Source organism: Panthera leo, chromosome D4 (assembly GCF_018350215.1).
Source record: "Panthera leo isolate Ple1 chromosome D4, P.leo_Ple1_pat1.1, whole genome shotgun sequence".
Lineage (NCBI taxonomy): Eukaryota > Metazoa > Chordata > Mammalia > Carnivora > Felidae > Panthera > Panthera leo.
The window spans coordinates 55,119,822-55,135,504 of record NC_056691.1 but is presented as its reverse complement, the minus strand read 5'-3'; the positions used below and the strand labels follow the sequence as shown (position 1 = coordinate 55,135,504).

Sequence of the window (15,683 nt, the reverse complement as noted above, 5' to 3'; positions counted from 1 at the left end):
TTATATTTTTTTCTGTTCTAGCCCTGGAAGGAACCTTTTATTTTATTTAGTTCTTTTATTGGATAATGATATTTATAAACCAAGACATGCATACTAAGTTTCTATATTGAGAGAAGTGGTTGATTCCAGAGTGCCTTTGCTCCTAGGTCCTCTAAGCAGATAGAGCCTGGAAATACATGCATGAATCCTAACCCACACAGACATTCTCTTTCTTCCTTCCTCTCTTTCTTTCTTTCTTTCTTTCTTTCTTTCTTTCTTTCTTTCTCTACTTGTGTATGTGTATGGAAAAGCAAAAATTTATACTAATACCTCTCGCTCTAGTTCAACTCTGCAAGGTTCATTCTTGTCTCCCCCTTTCTTTTGTTGTAATTTCTTTGTCCAACAGTGAAAAATCTGGCTCTCATTAGATATCATAAATTCGCTTACCTGTTCGATCTTAGTGTACACATAAAATAGTTACAGAATTGCTAACCCACACCCCTGTGAGAAACACATTTACTCATTAGGGCACAGTATTTGTATACAGCTTTTTTTTATCTTTACGGTATCCAAACTACTGTTGTTCAAAGTTCACTTGGCAAGTTATTTTTTTCCTGACCCCCTTCAGTGTGGTTCCCTTATTTGTTTGTAATACTGTTAGGTTTGTTACTGCCTATATTCCATTTTGAATTCCTGCATGTATTGGTTGGTTTTGATTATTTATTGCGGGGATAGGAATATTACTGATTCTAAGAGTCAAAGCTATACAAAAAGGCATCTTACTTGGTTTAATAAGTCCAAAAGAGAACTCTTGATTTTCTTCCTCAAACCTGCTTTTCTTTTAAGCTTTCCCATCTCTGTAAGTGGCACCTCCCCCAAACCATATCCAATCCTTCCACATTAGGGAGTCCTACTGGTTCGAGTGCAAAATGTATTCCTAATACTACAGCTCTAATCTAAGGTGTGTTTATTTCTAGCTTCGACTTCTGCAGTAGCTTGCTAACTTGTCTCTGTATCCATCGTTGTCCTCTTTATAGTTCCTTCTCTGCAGGCCAGCCAGAGTGATCTTTTAAAAGTGCAAATCAGAGACCATGTAAGCAGAATACAGTGCAGACCCCTTGTCAACCTATAAGACTCTTTATGTTCTGGCCCCTACCTCCCTGGCTCCAGCCATTCCAGATGTATTTATCACCTTTCTGTTCCTCAGTTGCACGAAGTTCTTTCTCATCTCAGGGCCTCTGCACTTGGCCTCCCCACTCCCTGAAACACTCTTTCCCCAGATCTTTGCTTGCCTAATTGCTTTCTCAGACCAAATCACTGCCTGGCAGGGGCCTTCCCTGAACACTCTTGGCTAGATGAAGCGGTAACCTCTACTCCCTGAGCACTCTGTGTCCCATTTCCCTGGCTTATTTTTTTCTTAGTGTTAATGGTTTGAATTTTCCTTGTTTATGTGTTTACTTATTTTTTATTTGTCTTCATTATTAGAATATAATTTCTGTAAGGGCAGAGGCCTTTCTCATTTTGTTCACTGATAAATTCCCAGTGCTAGAATAATCCTTGGCCCTTTAACAAGCATTACATATTCTTCAGTGAATGGGTGAATGAATTGGATTAAATGGAAACACTAGCAATATTTTATATACCTGTACTTTTACTGTTTGTCATTTTGATTAAGCCATAGTTTTTAATGGATTTAATGGTCTTTTTTTTCCCCCCCTCTCACCTAGCCATGTACATCTTCATGTGATCAGCCAGGATTTTGATTCTCCTTGCCTCAAAAACAAAAAACATTGGAATTCTTTCAATACAGAATACTTCATAGAATCGCAAGGTAAACAGTGTTGTTTAGTTTTCACATTTGTTTCATTTTCTCACCTGTTCTTATATTTGCTTTAGTTGTTTTCCTAGATAATAACCTGGCCTCGAAAGCCCATGTACAGCTTTGTGTTCCCTATAAAGATTCACCCATTAAAATAAACTGGATTATTTGGGTTCAGTAGGATTGCCACTTTGCTGTGAGCAGCCTTCTTGGTGGGGTTAGAGGGTAGAGATCTAGAAAGCTGTTATATCAGAGTCAGAAAGGTACGTTTTGTTCTAACAACAGGGGCCTTAAAGGTTGTCCTGAGAATTATTGGAGTTCATAGACATGAAAGCTCTTAACAGTTGTCTCTTCTGCCATCAGCTGGGTAGGGGCTTGGGGGCTGCCTCATGTGAGGAGTGGTTGATTAACAGGGGAAGGCTGTGTATATATAGAAGGAAGCATTTCCCAGGGTATGTACTGTGGAACTTCAGTATGCTGGGATGTTAATGATGGCAGCTACCACTGACCAAGGGCTAACCAAGGGTAAAGCACTATGATACAAACTTTTGATGTAATAATATGGATTCCTTACAGTGTGTCCTGAAGGAATGTAATTACCTCAAAAACAGATTGCTCAGATTTAGAATCTGATTCCCAGCAGTGAGTTTAACCTCAAGTTTACTAGCTTTAGGATACCTGGCATATTTTTATGTGGAGTCAGAGTTTCTTTTCTGGGGGGGTATCTTGTATTGGATTTCTAGAGTAGCTGGGCTCTGAACTTTTTTCCTTTGCCTGCAGCTGTGATAGAGATGGTACAGACCACTGGCAGAGTGAGTGTCCGAGATGGGATGCCTGAGCTCTTGAAGCTGCCCCTCCGTTGTCACGAATGCCAGCAGCTGCTGCCTTCCATTCCTCAGCTGAAAGAGCATCTCAGGAGACACTGGCCAAAGTGATTCTGTGGAGCCTGAACTTTTGCAGCAGGTGTGGCTGATTGTTTAGAGCAAATTTCTGACACCTGTTCTGGATTGCTTGTGAACTTTTATTTCTTGAATTAAAACATGCAGCTTCCCCCGCCCAAACAAAGCTTCTTCTGTTCCTGAGTGGCTCCAATATGGGATGACCTGAAATAGTTCAAGAATTAGGAATTTGGGGTTGTTTTGGATGTGTTCTCTGGTGATGGTGGCTGGGACAGGCCTGAGCCCTGATCTCCAGGATCCATGTCAGGTCTGACTCACGGGGAGCAAAGCCATGTTCACACTGACCTAATGCAAGATATGGAATCAGAGAGCAGGCTATATATTTCTGTTCTGTACATTTAATCCTTCCTCCCCAGAGGAAGAGAAGCTCGAGAGGTCTGGTATTTAGCTTAAAGGTACTAATTGGTCTTGTTCTCTGATCTTAATCTGTTCTGTAATATTCTTTCTCTTTCCTTTCTTTTTTAACTTAATTTAATTTACTTATTTATTTGCTTATTTATTTGGTTTTAAATCTTCAGGGTTTTTTCTTTTTTTTTTTAAATTTTCATCCAAATTAGTTAGCATATAGTGCAACAATGATTTCAGGAGTAGTGCCCCTTAGTGCCCCTTACACATTTAGCTCATCCTCCCTCCCACAACTCCTCCAGTAACCCTCTGTTCTCCATATTTAAGAGTCTCTTATGTTTTGTCCCCCTCCCTGTTTTTATGTTATTTTTGCTTTCTTTCCCTTATGTTCATCTGTGTCTTAAAGTCCTCATATGAGTGAAGTCTTATGATATTTGTCTTTCTCTGACTCTTTCCTTTCTTCATGGAGAAATTAGTTTCTTCTGTTCCTTTCATTCCTTTCTATCCAAAACCATCCATGCTTCCTTCTCAGAAAGTGTCTCACCAGTACTTATTCACTCTGAGCAAATAGGCTTGGTGAGGGGGTGGAGAGATGGGTTTTTTCCTCTAATATCAGGGGTTCCTGGCTGATGAGGAAATACTCGGCCAAATGTTTGTTCATCAGGGTTCAGCTGTCAAGCCTTCTTGCTGGCCTGCTTGGATCTTTTGTCTGAAAATAAAGTTATTTGTTTGGGGCAGCTCTCTTAGGTAGTTGAAAATTATTGGGAGTTCAGGTAATAGTCACAAACTCCGTTCTGATGCATGTAGAGATCATCGTTAACTGAAAAGTTGCATAGAACCCCATAGCTTCATTTTTTACTCAGAACAAATTTGGATGTCACTGTTGGAGCAAATCTGTTTTTGGATAATGTCAGAACTAAAGGTAAAAGGAAATCTAAAATGTTGCTTTTGATTGCATTGGTGATCCATTTGAGGATGTGGCTCTTTTTGCTCTTGAGTTTGTTAAAAAAATAAAAGAATACCCTTAATAATAACTTCTCTCTGGAGAAAACCAATTTGTGGAGACCGTATCTGACCTCAGTCTTTCATAAACAAACAGAATGCTACAGTGGTTTTTTGGTTGAGCATGGGTATAGTCATATAGTCCTAAATAGTAGTAATTAATGATTATAGCAGCTAACATTTGTTCAACTCCTGTGCATCTAGGCATTATTCTAATACTTTTTTCAGATTATCCCATTTCTCACTGTATGTAATTCTGTGGGGTAGGTATTCTTGTTATGACCCTTTAAAGGGGAAGAATTTAATAATCTGTAAAGGACCCTGGGCTTCAAAGTTGGTTTTGGTTCTGGGGCATCAAACTCATTTTCCCTATTAGTTGAAGAATATAAATGTATTACTAACCAGTAGGGGCCATAGACTCATAGGGGCATTGGGTCTGTGCTGACCAAAAGCTCTTCGTGGCATTTTATCATTGATTTCTCTGAGGACAGTCAGTTCCTCTAAAGCCCCTTTTCCACATCTGATGCCTTAAAGCCCCTAGAAACTGTTTCTAAAGGTACACTCCATGGATACCTGAGATCAGAATTGCTAGTGTCCTTCTACAACATGTAAACACTTGGGCTTTATCTCAAAACCACTGAATCACAATCCTTTGGGCCTAGGAATCTGTATTATAAAACATTCAGGATGACCGTTTTCATACTAAAGTCTGAGAACCACAATATAAATGAAGTCTGGGCTTCAAAGCACTTTGCATTTCTGAAAGTTCCAGATTAGACTGTCCCCTGCCAGGATACACACACAGTTTCCTGGTTGGTTTTCTGGGCTAGTTGCAGGCCTTCCTTCCCTCTGCATGGTCAATTTTATTTCAGGACCCAGGGAGACTTTGGGCATTAGATAAGGGAGAATGACTACTTATAGGGACCAGCCCTTTGTTTCTGCAGGATTTGGGGGAGGCCCCCTGGCCCCATGTTTTGTTTTTGTTTGTTTTTTTTTTTTAATTTTTAAAATTTATTTAGAGAGAGAGCAGGGCAGGTATAGAGGGAGAGGGAGAGAGAAAGAATCCCAAGCAGGGCTGCACTGACAGTGTGGAGCTCGATTTGAGGCTCAAACTCATGAACCTGAGTTCATGACCTGAAGTGAAATCAAGCCACTCAGGCGCCCCTGGCTCCAAGCTTTTTGGGACCAGGCCTGGTGCTGATGACTTCCTTTTCTTTTTTCTTTTTTAAAATATTTATTTATTTTGAGGGAGAGAGGGAAAGATCATGTGCTCACATGAGGGGGGAAGGGCAGAGAGAGAAGGAGAGAGAGAAGCCCATGCATGAGATCATGAGACCCAATCATGAGATCATGACCTGACCCAAAATCAAGAGTTGGGTGCTTAACCAACTAAGCCACCTATGCACCCCAACTGTTTCTTTTCAATGGCTCCCATCCCTTCTTGCTCAGACATCAGTCACAAAGGCTTGGTCTGGGACCTGTGATGAACTCAGCTAACCTTAGGCTCAGAGCCTATATATTTTTCCTCTTCTGGGTCTGTCTGAGATATCCAGGTACAAATGGTCCTTTCCAGGACCGGACCATACTTGAGATGGTCCACTAAGAGTCCTTGCAGGTTCAGGGATGCTTCCTGGAGTCTGGCATCTGGTAATCAGTCACATACACTGGATATGGCTGGATGTCAGAGATTCAGCATTGATCTCTGTCAGAATTGGCCTAACTGCCTCTCTCTGTCCCAGTAGCTACAACTTGGAGATCTCCACAGAGCTCTGAAGATTCTTCCATAGACTAGATTTAAAAAACAAAATATGATGAAGGCCATGAAGCTCACTCCCCAGAATAATGTGTACACATTTTATGTACCCTTAAAGTGCTTCCATGGACTCCCTAAGGGGTCTGTGAACCCCAACTTAACCTCTGCTCTGAAGGAAAAAGTCACCACTTTGCATGGGAGCTTAGGAGGTATCTGGGATCCCCTCCTATGGAGGTGTCTGGAGATCCCAGACACCTCCTATGGAGGACTAGGGGGAGAGACCTTATCTCCAGGATATCCCTGAGATGCTCTCCTTTGGTGTCATTGCTCCTTCCTCAGCCCTTTGGTGCATGCACATCTTGGGGTCTTCTAACTAGAGATGGAATTCAGGCCCAGGAGCTGCTCGCTCTAGTTTAGCCACCACATTCAGGCAGGAATCTTGGGAAATGGAGAAATCTTCAGCAGGTCTGAGGGGTTAAGGAACCCTGACTGGCCGACTTATCATGAGCTATCTAAAAGGCAGTGAATCTACATTACTAAAACCAGTCATCTGCATAAATAGATCAGCTATATCATGAATGTATCCCAGGATAGTGGGAATGGCAGTATCTCTTGGGTACAGTATGTTAACAGTACAAACTGTGCTGGATTCAGTAAGTAATCTCTGACTAAGGCAGAGATTTCGATGAGGCCTCAGCCAATGTACTTGGGAATTGCAGAACATTTAACTGAACTTCAGATAAGGTGCCCAGTGAACTTTTTAAAAATAGGTATTGCCAAAACAGTTAATTTTCTACCTAATCAACAATGTTATATAGTTTAGCATGTTGATATTAAAATCACAATGAGAATGGTAAGAAACTGCAACCAAGGAGAGACTACATCACAGTGTATGTGATATATGATGATATATGTGATACATGTGAGATATAATGAGGGAAATGTTGAAGAGTGAGGTGACCACCTTTACATTCTTTGTTTAGCCAGGCTACCCTGTGACCTTGAACAACAGAAGTTTTAGAAAAACAAATGAGAAAATGAGGAGTCAGAAAAAGGACATGAAATATTTAGGTATATAGGTCCCATGCCACCCCCTCTCCCAAGTGGGCTATTGTTACATGATCACTAGAAAAAATGGTCTTACTTTGCCTATTTATCCCAGACTTATTACTGTGTTGTAGTTGGGTGGAGTCTTCTCAAGGAACAGGGAATAGTGGCATGAAAAAATAGGACAAATGCACATAACTCACCTTTGTGACTCTAAGTTGTATTTCCTCCATTAGGGACTATCCTCTTACCTTAGCCCCGTCATACCTAGGCAAGGCAGCTGTTTTATTAAAATAAAATGGTTGAATATGGTTACTTCAACTCTAGCCAAGAAACCAGATTTAAAATGGAGTTCCTTTGTTGCTTAAAGAGAAGGTAGATATGATGACAGAGCTGAACTGGAAACCTGAAACTGAACAAGTGAATGCTTTATATGAGAACATGAAGAGTAGACCTTAAATAGTTTATGACAAATCTTAAGTCAGAGCTGGGGAAAAGGGCTCTCAAATTCCATTAGAATCTCTGAACGGGAGTAATCTACTCTTAATATCTTAATTTCTTAACTTTGTCTTTTCTTCTTCCTTTCTTTTTAAAAATTTTTAACAAACTCTACCATAAAGGAATGGGTTTTGAGTTTTAGAGTCTACTAATGATTAGTGTTCTCATGTGTTATTAGCATTATTTAGGCCATTGTTGAATGACTCATCAAATCAGAGATACACTCAAGTGCCTGAGTGTTCCTTTGTCAGCAGCTGCTGTCTACCCAAACTTTAGGGAAGGGAGTGGCCAGGATGTGGGGCAGTGGGAAAGGAGTTTAGACCTCTAGGATTCTGGGCCACTCACTGTTCAACTCTTTTTGCCTGTTCCATTTTGCAAATTTATTTTGAGACCATCTATTTCAACTTCCTCAATTTTTAGAAGGCAGCTGGGACTTGGAGATTTAAGGGGCTCATTTAACAATTTAAACCAGATCTTGGCCTTTATTGCACTCATCTCTTTGTTCCCGGATCCTCTCAGACACTGAGATTTTTTTTTTTTTTTTTTTAAGTAAACTCTGCCCCTAATGTGGGGCTTGAACTCACGACCCCAAGATCAAGAGATGCATGCTGTACTGACTGAGCCAGCCAGGCAGCATAGACACTGATATCTTATTTGAGAATAAGGATCGGCTACTCTCCTAAGTCCCACTCACTTCTGTCCTGCCTCATAATATTTTTTTCATGTAAATGCAGAGTAGAAAAAAAAAATCATCTTAAGCTTGTATTCGAGGCTCAGCTCTGTTCTATGTTGGCTGTGTAGCACTGGGTTAGTCATTTAACCTCTCTGGCATCAATTTCACCATCTGTGAAATGGAACTAAAATATGTACCTCTCATGTTGACTGAGGATTAAACAAGCATGAACGTGGAAAGGACCTGGTAGTGGGATGGTCCAGCATTCAGTCCTAGTCTCCTCTCTGGGAGGCCGGACCCCGGTGCCAGGCTGAGACCGGGTCGAGCAATGGCTCCCTGTTGACTCAGCCAACCCGGTGGTTCCCCCTCCCATTCCCCCACTTGCAAAGGCATACGAAAGCCTTGTCAAGGCTGAGAAAGCTAATTCCTGAAGCCTGTGGTCTTTGGGTGTTGGCAGTAATGTTATCCCCCTTTTCTACCCTGGGTCAAAGAGAAACAAACAGGGGAACTGTGTTTTGCTAGCAATCTATCAACAAGGTCTTGTGACCCGTTTAGAAAGTTCATAAGGTACACAGAATTAAATGTTTTGGCTGGCAGCGATCATGTGAAACCTGTTTATTCTTAGAATGACCTGATCCATAAGAGTCTTGATATAAAAGATTGTGTACAGCAACAATAAAGCCGTCACTTGGGCCATCAGCCCAGGGGACCCTCCTGTTCCCAAACTGGCTTCTCTTCTCTTTTTTTTTCTTACATTCCCCTACCCTCAGGACCCTGATCTCGGTGTTTGTTGCGCCGGTCGCAACACCTCTCCCAAACTAAACCCATCTGATCTGTGAACCCTCAGTGAATATTCTCTCAAGCAAGCTCTTTTGCACTTCGAACCTTCCAACTTCTCATATGTATGTATGTATGTATATATGTATGTATTTTAAGTAGGCTTCATGCCCATCATGGAGCTCAATGCGGGGCTTCAACTCACAACCCTGAGATCAAGACCTGAGTTGAGATCACAAGTCATGCTTAACCGTCTGAACAACCCAGGTGCCCCTTGGTTTCTCATATTTAAAACCAGGGCCTTGGATTAGATTATACTTAAAGTCCCTCCCTGTAAGATACAAGTCCTCAGCTTTCAGCCTGTTAGCTCCCATTGCTCTGTCCTCTGGGTCTTTTTTCTTTTTTTTCTAAGACTGAAATTAGCCAATAAGCTTTCTAAAGCACAAGAAATTCTTTGCACTCCTGCCTTAATCTGTAAAGTAAGTTTTTAAAGAAGTCTTCATTTGTCCCACTTTGTGCTGGTTCTGGACCTATCAGGGAGGCAAAGAGCATGGCTGAATCTCTAGGGGTTTAAATGACATCATTAGGCTCCCTTTTCATTTCTTAGTTCTGCTTTTTTGGGTTGACTGTCTAGGGAGCAGTAAGAACAGTTGTGGGCCTCAGAGTGAGAGAGCTCAATCCTCTCCATCCCTTACCCCTCCACATTTCTGCCAAAGCACAGAAAGGACCCTGACTTCTTTGCTTAGGTCACATACTCATCTCTAGACTAATTACTGTGTCTCTTAGGTGGGTGGCATACTCTGGCCATCTCAAGTAACAGGACTATCTTGAGGTGAGGGGTGGAGGGCCAAAAGACTGTTGGCCCCACTAGAATTTCATGGACGAGGGAGAAGCAGTTTGCAAAAACAATAGTTGTTTACCACTCATGTGGACTGCACACATCATCCCCATGTGCTGGTAGCTCTTTGGTTCTGCACTGTTGCCATGGAATCTAAGACTGAAAAGGAGGCAAACAGTTCTGGACTTCTGGCAGCTCCAAGTTGAAAAGTTGACACAATCCACTGCCCCCACTATTGTCCTGTATTGTTTGCTTTGATTGGAAGAAAAACTATATCATATTTTCAAATTTAATGACTAGCTACTGGCCAAGGACCTTTTGCAGAAATTTCTCCAGAAACTATAGGGTGTACTCTTACAATGCTGGTTGGAGTTGCCAGCGTCCTTGGGCATCTCTATGTCCTGGTTCACCAGCAGACCATCAGCCTTTGCTGCTCTTTCATTGGCTGCATTCTGGAGATAGGAGCCTAGGGCCAGGGCAGAGAAGGAGGCTTTCAGGTGTGCTTAAAAAGCCAGCTGAGCAGCTGGATTCTTATCCACTATGGACAGCATTTCCATTATCATAAATATTCTCTAGGTTACTAAGTACCTAGAGAATTGCCCAGTGACTAGGGAACAGAAACTTATTTTTGCTTTCAAGAACCCAGAAAAGGGAAAATGTTCATGACAGAGCAAGGGTAGGAAGTAGGTCAAATACTAAAATGTGATCCATCTGGCTGGTCAGGCATTAGGTAGGAGACCCAAGGTTTTGGAGAGTCCCCAGTAGGCACACCTATCTGAATTACCTACCTGAGAAACTGATAGACCATATGTCCCCTTAATGTGAATGACAAGAAGGTGGCCCCTGCAGGCGGGAGCTTTTAGCCCACACTCACCCCTGAAGCAGAGGCCCAGGTACGGCACAAATGCCCAATCGTATAGGGTGGGAATGTTATTCTTCACCAGGCCATGATGTTCTCTACAACATGTTACTGATGTTCCATCAAGTACCAATGAAATTCAGTGAACGTAGAACATAACGATATCCCAATAAAATTTTGTTGAGTGAATGAAACCTCATGTCATGCTTTGAAAGCAAAAAGAAAACAGAACTCTTTCTGTTACAGCTAATTTAACTGTCAAATGTGTTGTGAGGCTGTATCTTTGACTTTCAGAAACATTTTGATAAACATCCTGTTGCCATTGTTTATGGACAGCGTATCTCTTATGGATCAGAATTAGTGGAACATAAACATGTTAAGATTTTCTCATATAATGTTCCAGATAATATTTTCCTATGTAACGTTCCAGATTTCAATCTTTGCTAACAAACCAGGTGATCAGGGCTGTTGGGGTTTTCCGTATCTTTTCTAGGAGAAATCTGTTTTTTTGGGTTACTATCTTTGGCCACCAGATGGCAGTATTTGAACAATAAATTCTTAATCTGCTTTATAATTCAAAATGGTTTTACAAAATTCTTTTATGTTTCAGAATCAATGCTTCAAAGTAAAATATGTAAGTTTTTTTTTTTTTTTTTTTTTTTTTTAATTTTTTTTTCAACGTTTTTTATTTATTTTTGGGATAGAGAGAGACAGAGCATGAACGGGGGAGGGGCAGAGAGAGAGGGAGACACAGAATCGGAAACAGGCTCCAGGCTCTGAGCCATCAGCCCAGAGCCTGACGCGGGGCTCGAACTCACGGACCGCGAGATCGTGACCTGGCTGAAGTCGGACGCTTAACCGACTGCGCCACCCAGGCACCCCAAGTTTTTTTTTTTTTAATAAGGCTGGTGTGTGTTTAACTGATCTCCTAATTAAGATAGAAGTTTGAGAGACAGCCAAGGTATTGGTAAGAATGTAAAACCTGCATGATTGATGATAAGGGGAGAAGGTTTGGCTTGGAGGTTAGACTCTAACATTAACTAGAGCCATGGCTGAGGCCTGATTCTGGAATTTATCAGATGAAGGTTTTAAGGCATGTCAAATGCATGGTAGGCCTTGAAAATATGATAGCTTATTTCCTCCCATTTCTTAATTTGACCCCAGGATTAGTAACTCTTATTCTCATCAGAAAGTATAACTGGGAGCAGTAGTGCTGGGAGCAGACACTTCTGGGCATATCCTTGAAAAGTGGGGTTATTTTTACATTGATGTAATTGTTGTTAAGTCTCTGGTGTTTTGATATTAGAAGAAGCACTGTCAAAGTGAGACAAATGATATACAGGGAAGGTAAAGGGGTATGTGTGCATTTTCCATGGGTTAGCTTCCCTCAAAATCTCCTTCTGATAAAAGAGCTCAGCTTCATTTATATCCTCCAGCTTTTCTAAGAGTTTTGTCATCTAAGCAGGCAGAAAAATGCCCCAGCCTGAAACAGTGTCAGAATATTAGAGCTGGAAAGAATTCTACAAACTAGGACTCCTGACATTTTGAAGTAGTCATGGGTTCAGGGAATTTGGTGAAAGCTATGGACCCTCTCCATACATTTTCAAACAAATCAGTCATCGATGAATTCCTAGGGCAAAGTTTCTCAACTGGTGTGTGTGTCCATGTGTGTATGTGGAGATGTGTAAGTCACATAGGCCCTAATTATTTTGAACCATCTGGTAGGGCTTTTTTTCCAAACCACACACAGAAATTCACTCTGTGAATACCATGGAAGGGCATCTAATGCCCTTGGTGCTTTGGGTAGACAAATGTTTAATCTCTTGCCTTGAGACTCTGTTAAAACTCTTTAATCTAGTAGCCTCTGATGTCCCATTGAATGGTTTGAGACAGAAATGATTGTTATAACTCCAGTGACAAACTTATGTCCTTATTAAACACCAAGAGTGCTTATATTCCCAAATTCATGCTGGGAGAAAATACGCTAAAATGTTAATTAGTAGTCATTTTTGGATGGTGAGAATGTAGGTAATTTAAATTTTGTTATATTGTACAGATTTCTCTTTCTTTCTTTCTTTCTTCCTTTCTTTTTTTTTTTTTTTTTTTTTTTTGAGAGAGAGAGAGAGAGAGAGAAAGAAAGAGAGAAAGAGAGAAAGAAAGAGAGGCTCAATCTCACTACTGTGAGTCTGTGACTGAGATTGTGACCTGAGCTGAAATCAGTAGTCAGACACTTAACTGACTGAGCCACCCAGGCTCCCCTATTACGCAGATTTCTAATCAGGTACAATGAATATGTATTTGGGAATGTGAGAAAACCTAGATTTTATTTTTTAAAAAATAGATCACAGAATGTAATCCACGTTCAGTTACTTATATTAATAGCCAATAAAACAAAAAATGGCTAATAATTTTAATAAGATAAGTTCTCCAGACCTCTAGAGGCAGAAAGACATCCTGCAAGGCCAAATTTCAGGCTATAACAGATTCAGTTGGGCCTGAGGAGGACACAAGTGAAGGTAAATTCAAGTTTGGGATCCGATTTCCTTGTTACTAGATCTAGAGAAGTATATTTGTCTGCCCCCAACCTTAATCTCTGTCTCTTTCACAGAGATATCAACTATATTTTGTTCAAAATTCTTGTCCTAGCAACTTCCTATTTGTATTTATAAATGTCTTTCAGCAGCCATTAAGGTCCCATAATTTATCTTGAGTATTATGTTGATGTGGCATGCTATATTAACTTCCAATTTTGGACCATCCTTGAGTTCTGGGGATGACCCTCTTGGTTCCTGAGGGCTACTCTTTCAATGTTGCTTGGACGTGAGGATATATTTTTGATGGATGGGGATGGGGGGTGAATTCTATAGATTAGTTCATGTGTGAGAGCTTTGTGGCCTGGAACGCAGACTTCTGATGTAAAGCATGAGGAGAAGAGGAGGAGCAAATGGGACCTGAAAATCAGGAGGAGAATGGTTAGGAGTTTGGCTTGCTGGATTAGTTCTAGGGTATCCTTTGTGGTAGAGAATTCCAGTAATGGGAGAGATGGAGATCTGACTTCTACATGATAACCAACCCTACATGATAAAGAGGGAGGGAGGAGAAGGATGAAAAGAGATACATGAGGTGAACATTTGGGGAAGACTTTGAGGCCTTTGGGAAGTGGGAACTTTGGAGAGGTCTAGAAAACTACAGAATATAGGAGGGGAATTTGAAGAAGGTTTTTTTCCCCCTGGATAGAAATTGGATCTATTCAATGGTTTTTGATAGATGTTAGCAAAGATTATATATTCTTTTTTTTTTTTTTTTTTGAAATTTTGATCTCTGTTGTTCTTATTTCTCATATCTTTATTATGTGTTTCTTGACACTTTATTATGAAGTGTCACTTTTCAGGGGCGCCTGGGTGGCTCAGTCGGTTAAGCGTCTGACTTCGGCTCAGGTCATGATCTCATGGCTTGTGAGTTCGAGCCTCGTGTCAGGCTCTGTGCTGACAGCTCAGAGCCTGGAGCCTCTTCAGATTCTGTGTCTTTCTCTCTCTGCCCCTCCCGTGCTCACACTCTGTCTCTCAAAAATAAATAAACATTAAAAAAAAAAATTAAAGTGTCACTTTTCAGAAAAGTAACTCTTGGATTTGTTACTTTCATGACTGTCTTTATAATTTGTTTTAGCCCTAATTCTTTAGTCTTTATTATTTTGTCTATATTTTTTGAGTCAAATACCGGGTTCATATACATTAGTATTAAGACATCTCTTTTTATCAGAATTTTTAAAATAGTGAAAATATTTAAGACTGTGAATTGAATGCTGGGTTGGACTGAGACTTACGGAGATGGCCTTGGCTGTTGATAGCAAGGAAATGTTTAATCTGATTTCAGCACCTGAGCCATCAGGTTTCCTTGTGTCTGTCAGAGAAGTCATATGTTCAAGGTGGTAAAATGAAAATATCATGTTATCCCTCCCTAGGATAAGGTTTTGTTCCTTGTGTGTTTCACAGATATTTTTCTTTCCTGTTTTCTTATAAATAATTGTGTTAGGGTAGTCTCATCTCTTTTCTCCTTACCTTCACCACAAAAATGAAACAGTATGGCCTGGTCAAGGATCTGCTGTTAGTCTTTTATATTTAGTATGATTTTAAACCTCAACATTATCTTTTCAAGATTGGAGTTCGCATTTCAGCTTTTTTTGTACAAGAAAAAATTTTGTCCCCGGTTGAGGGATTTTAATTTTAATGAAGTACTATGTATGTATTTATTTATTTATTTTACAACTTATTATTATTATTTTTTTTTATGGATTGTGCTTTTGGTATTGTAAAGTTATCACTAAACCCAGGGTCACCTGGATTTTATCTCATGTAGTCTTCTAGGAGTTTTATAGTTTCGTATTTTACATTTTGGTTTGTGATCTTTTTGAGTTAATTTTTTGTGAAAGGTATAAAGTCTGTGTCTAGATTCATTTATTTCTTTGCCTGTGAATGTCTAGTTAAAGAATTTTTAAGCATTATCTAATGGGGAAAATTTTTTATATGAAGTGTCTGTTTCTTCCTTCCCTCCCAATGTTTTCTTCCCTGTAATGAGAATCTGTGATTAAAGAGAAGAATTTCAAGGGAGAAACGTAAAACTGCCAGCAGAAGGCCATGCAACTTAGACTAGAATGTGAGGCCTCCACTTCCCGTCCAGCTGGTTTTTCTTCCTCTGACAACAGTGGGAGTGGGGAGTGGGACGCCTTCCCTGGGCCTGATGTGCCAAACTGTTTCCAACTCCATTGTGGCCATCAGTAGGGTTCCCTCACCTCCTGCCTGTTCTTATTTGCCAGTTCATAGGCACCTTGGAATGGGAGCAGTGTTTAGAAAACCATGCGTTTGCGTCAGTATCATAATCCCAAGTCACTTCAAGATTTGGGGGAAAATGAGCAAGGGCAGCTACCACCATGGTAACTGTGAAAAAATCAGTTCTTTGTAGAAGGTGTGACTGAATTGTTACAATTTGGAAAGAACTTGTCACAGTGTGTGATCTGCCCAGAGGCACTCTCCAAAACACCACAAAATCCTCCAGGAATCTTTTCATCCTTTTGAAACTCCAGTTTGCATTTCCAGGAGCCTGACTGACCTGCTGAGCACAGTGTTCTATAAAGGCA

The 15,683-nt window shown here is 40.5% G+C and overlaps 1 protein-coding gene across 12 annotated transcripts in view; it reads left to right on the top strand.

Moving 5' to 3' along the window:
* APTX (aprataxin) overlaps positions 1-15,683 on the top strand; it is a 75,323-nt gene that overhangs the window by 41,263 nt on the left and 18,377 nt on the right. For 8 of the 12 annotated variants that reach the window (XM_042914143.1, XM_042914147.1, XM_042914142.1 and 5 more), the window contains 2 exons: positions 1,707-1,810; positions 2,579-3,267. In XM_042914143.1, coding sequence (XP_042770077.1) covers positions 1,707-1,810; positions 2,579-2,733 — 259 coding nt within the window. In that variant the 3' untranslated portion in view covers positions 2,734-3,267. Of the gene's footprint in view, positions 1-1,706; positions 1,811-2,578; positions 3,268-15,683 lie in introns of those variants that run through there. The other 4 variants (XR_006196166.1, XR_006196167.1, XM_042914140.1 and 1 more) reach the window with 1 other exon arrangement.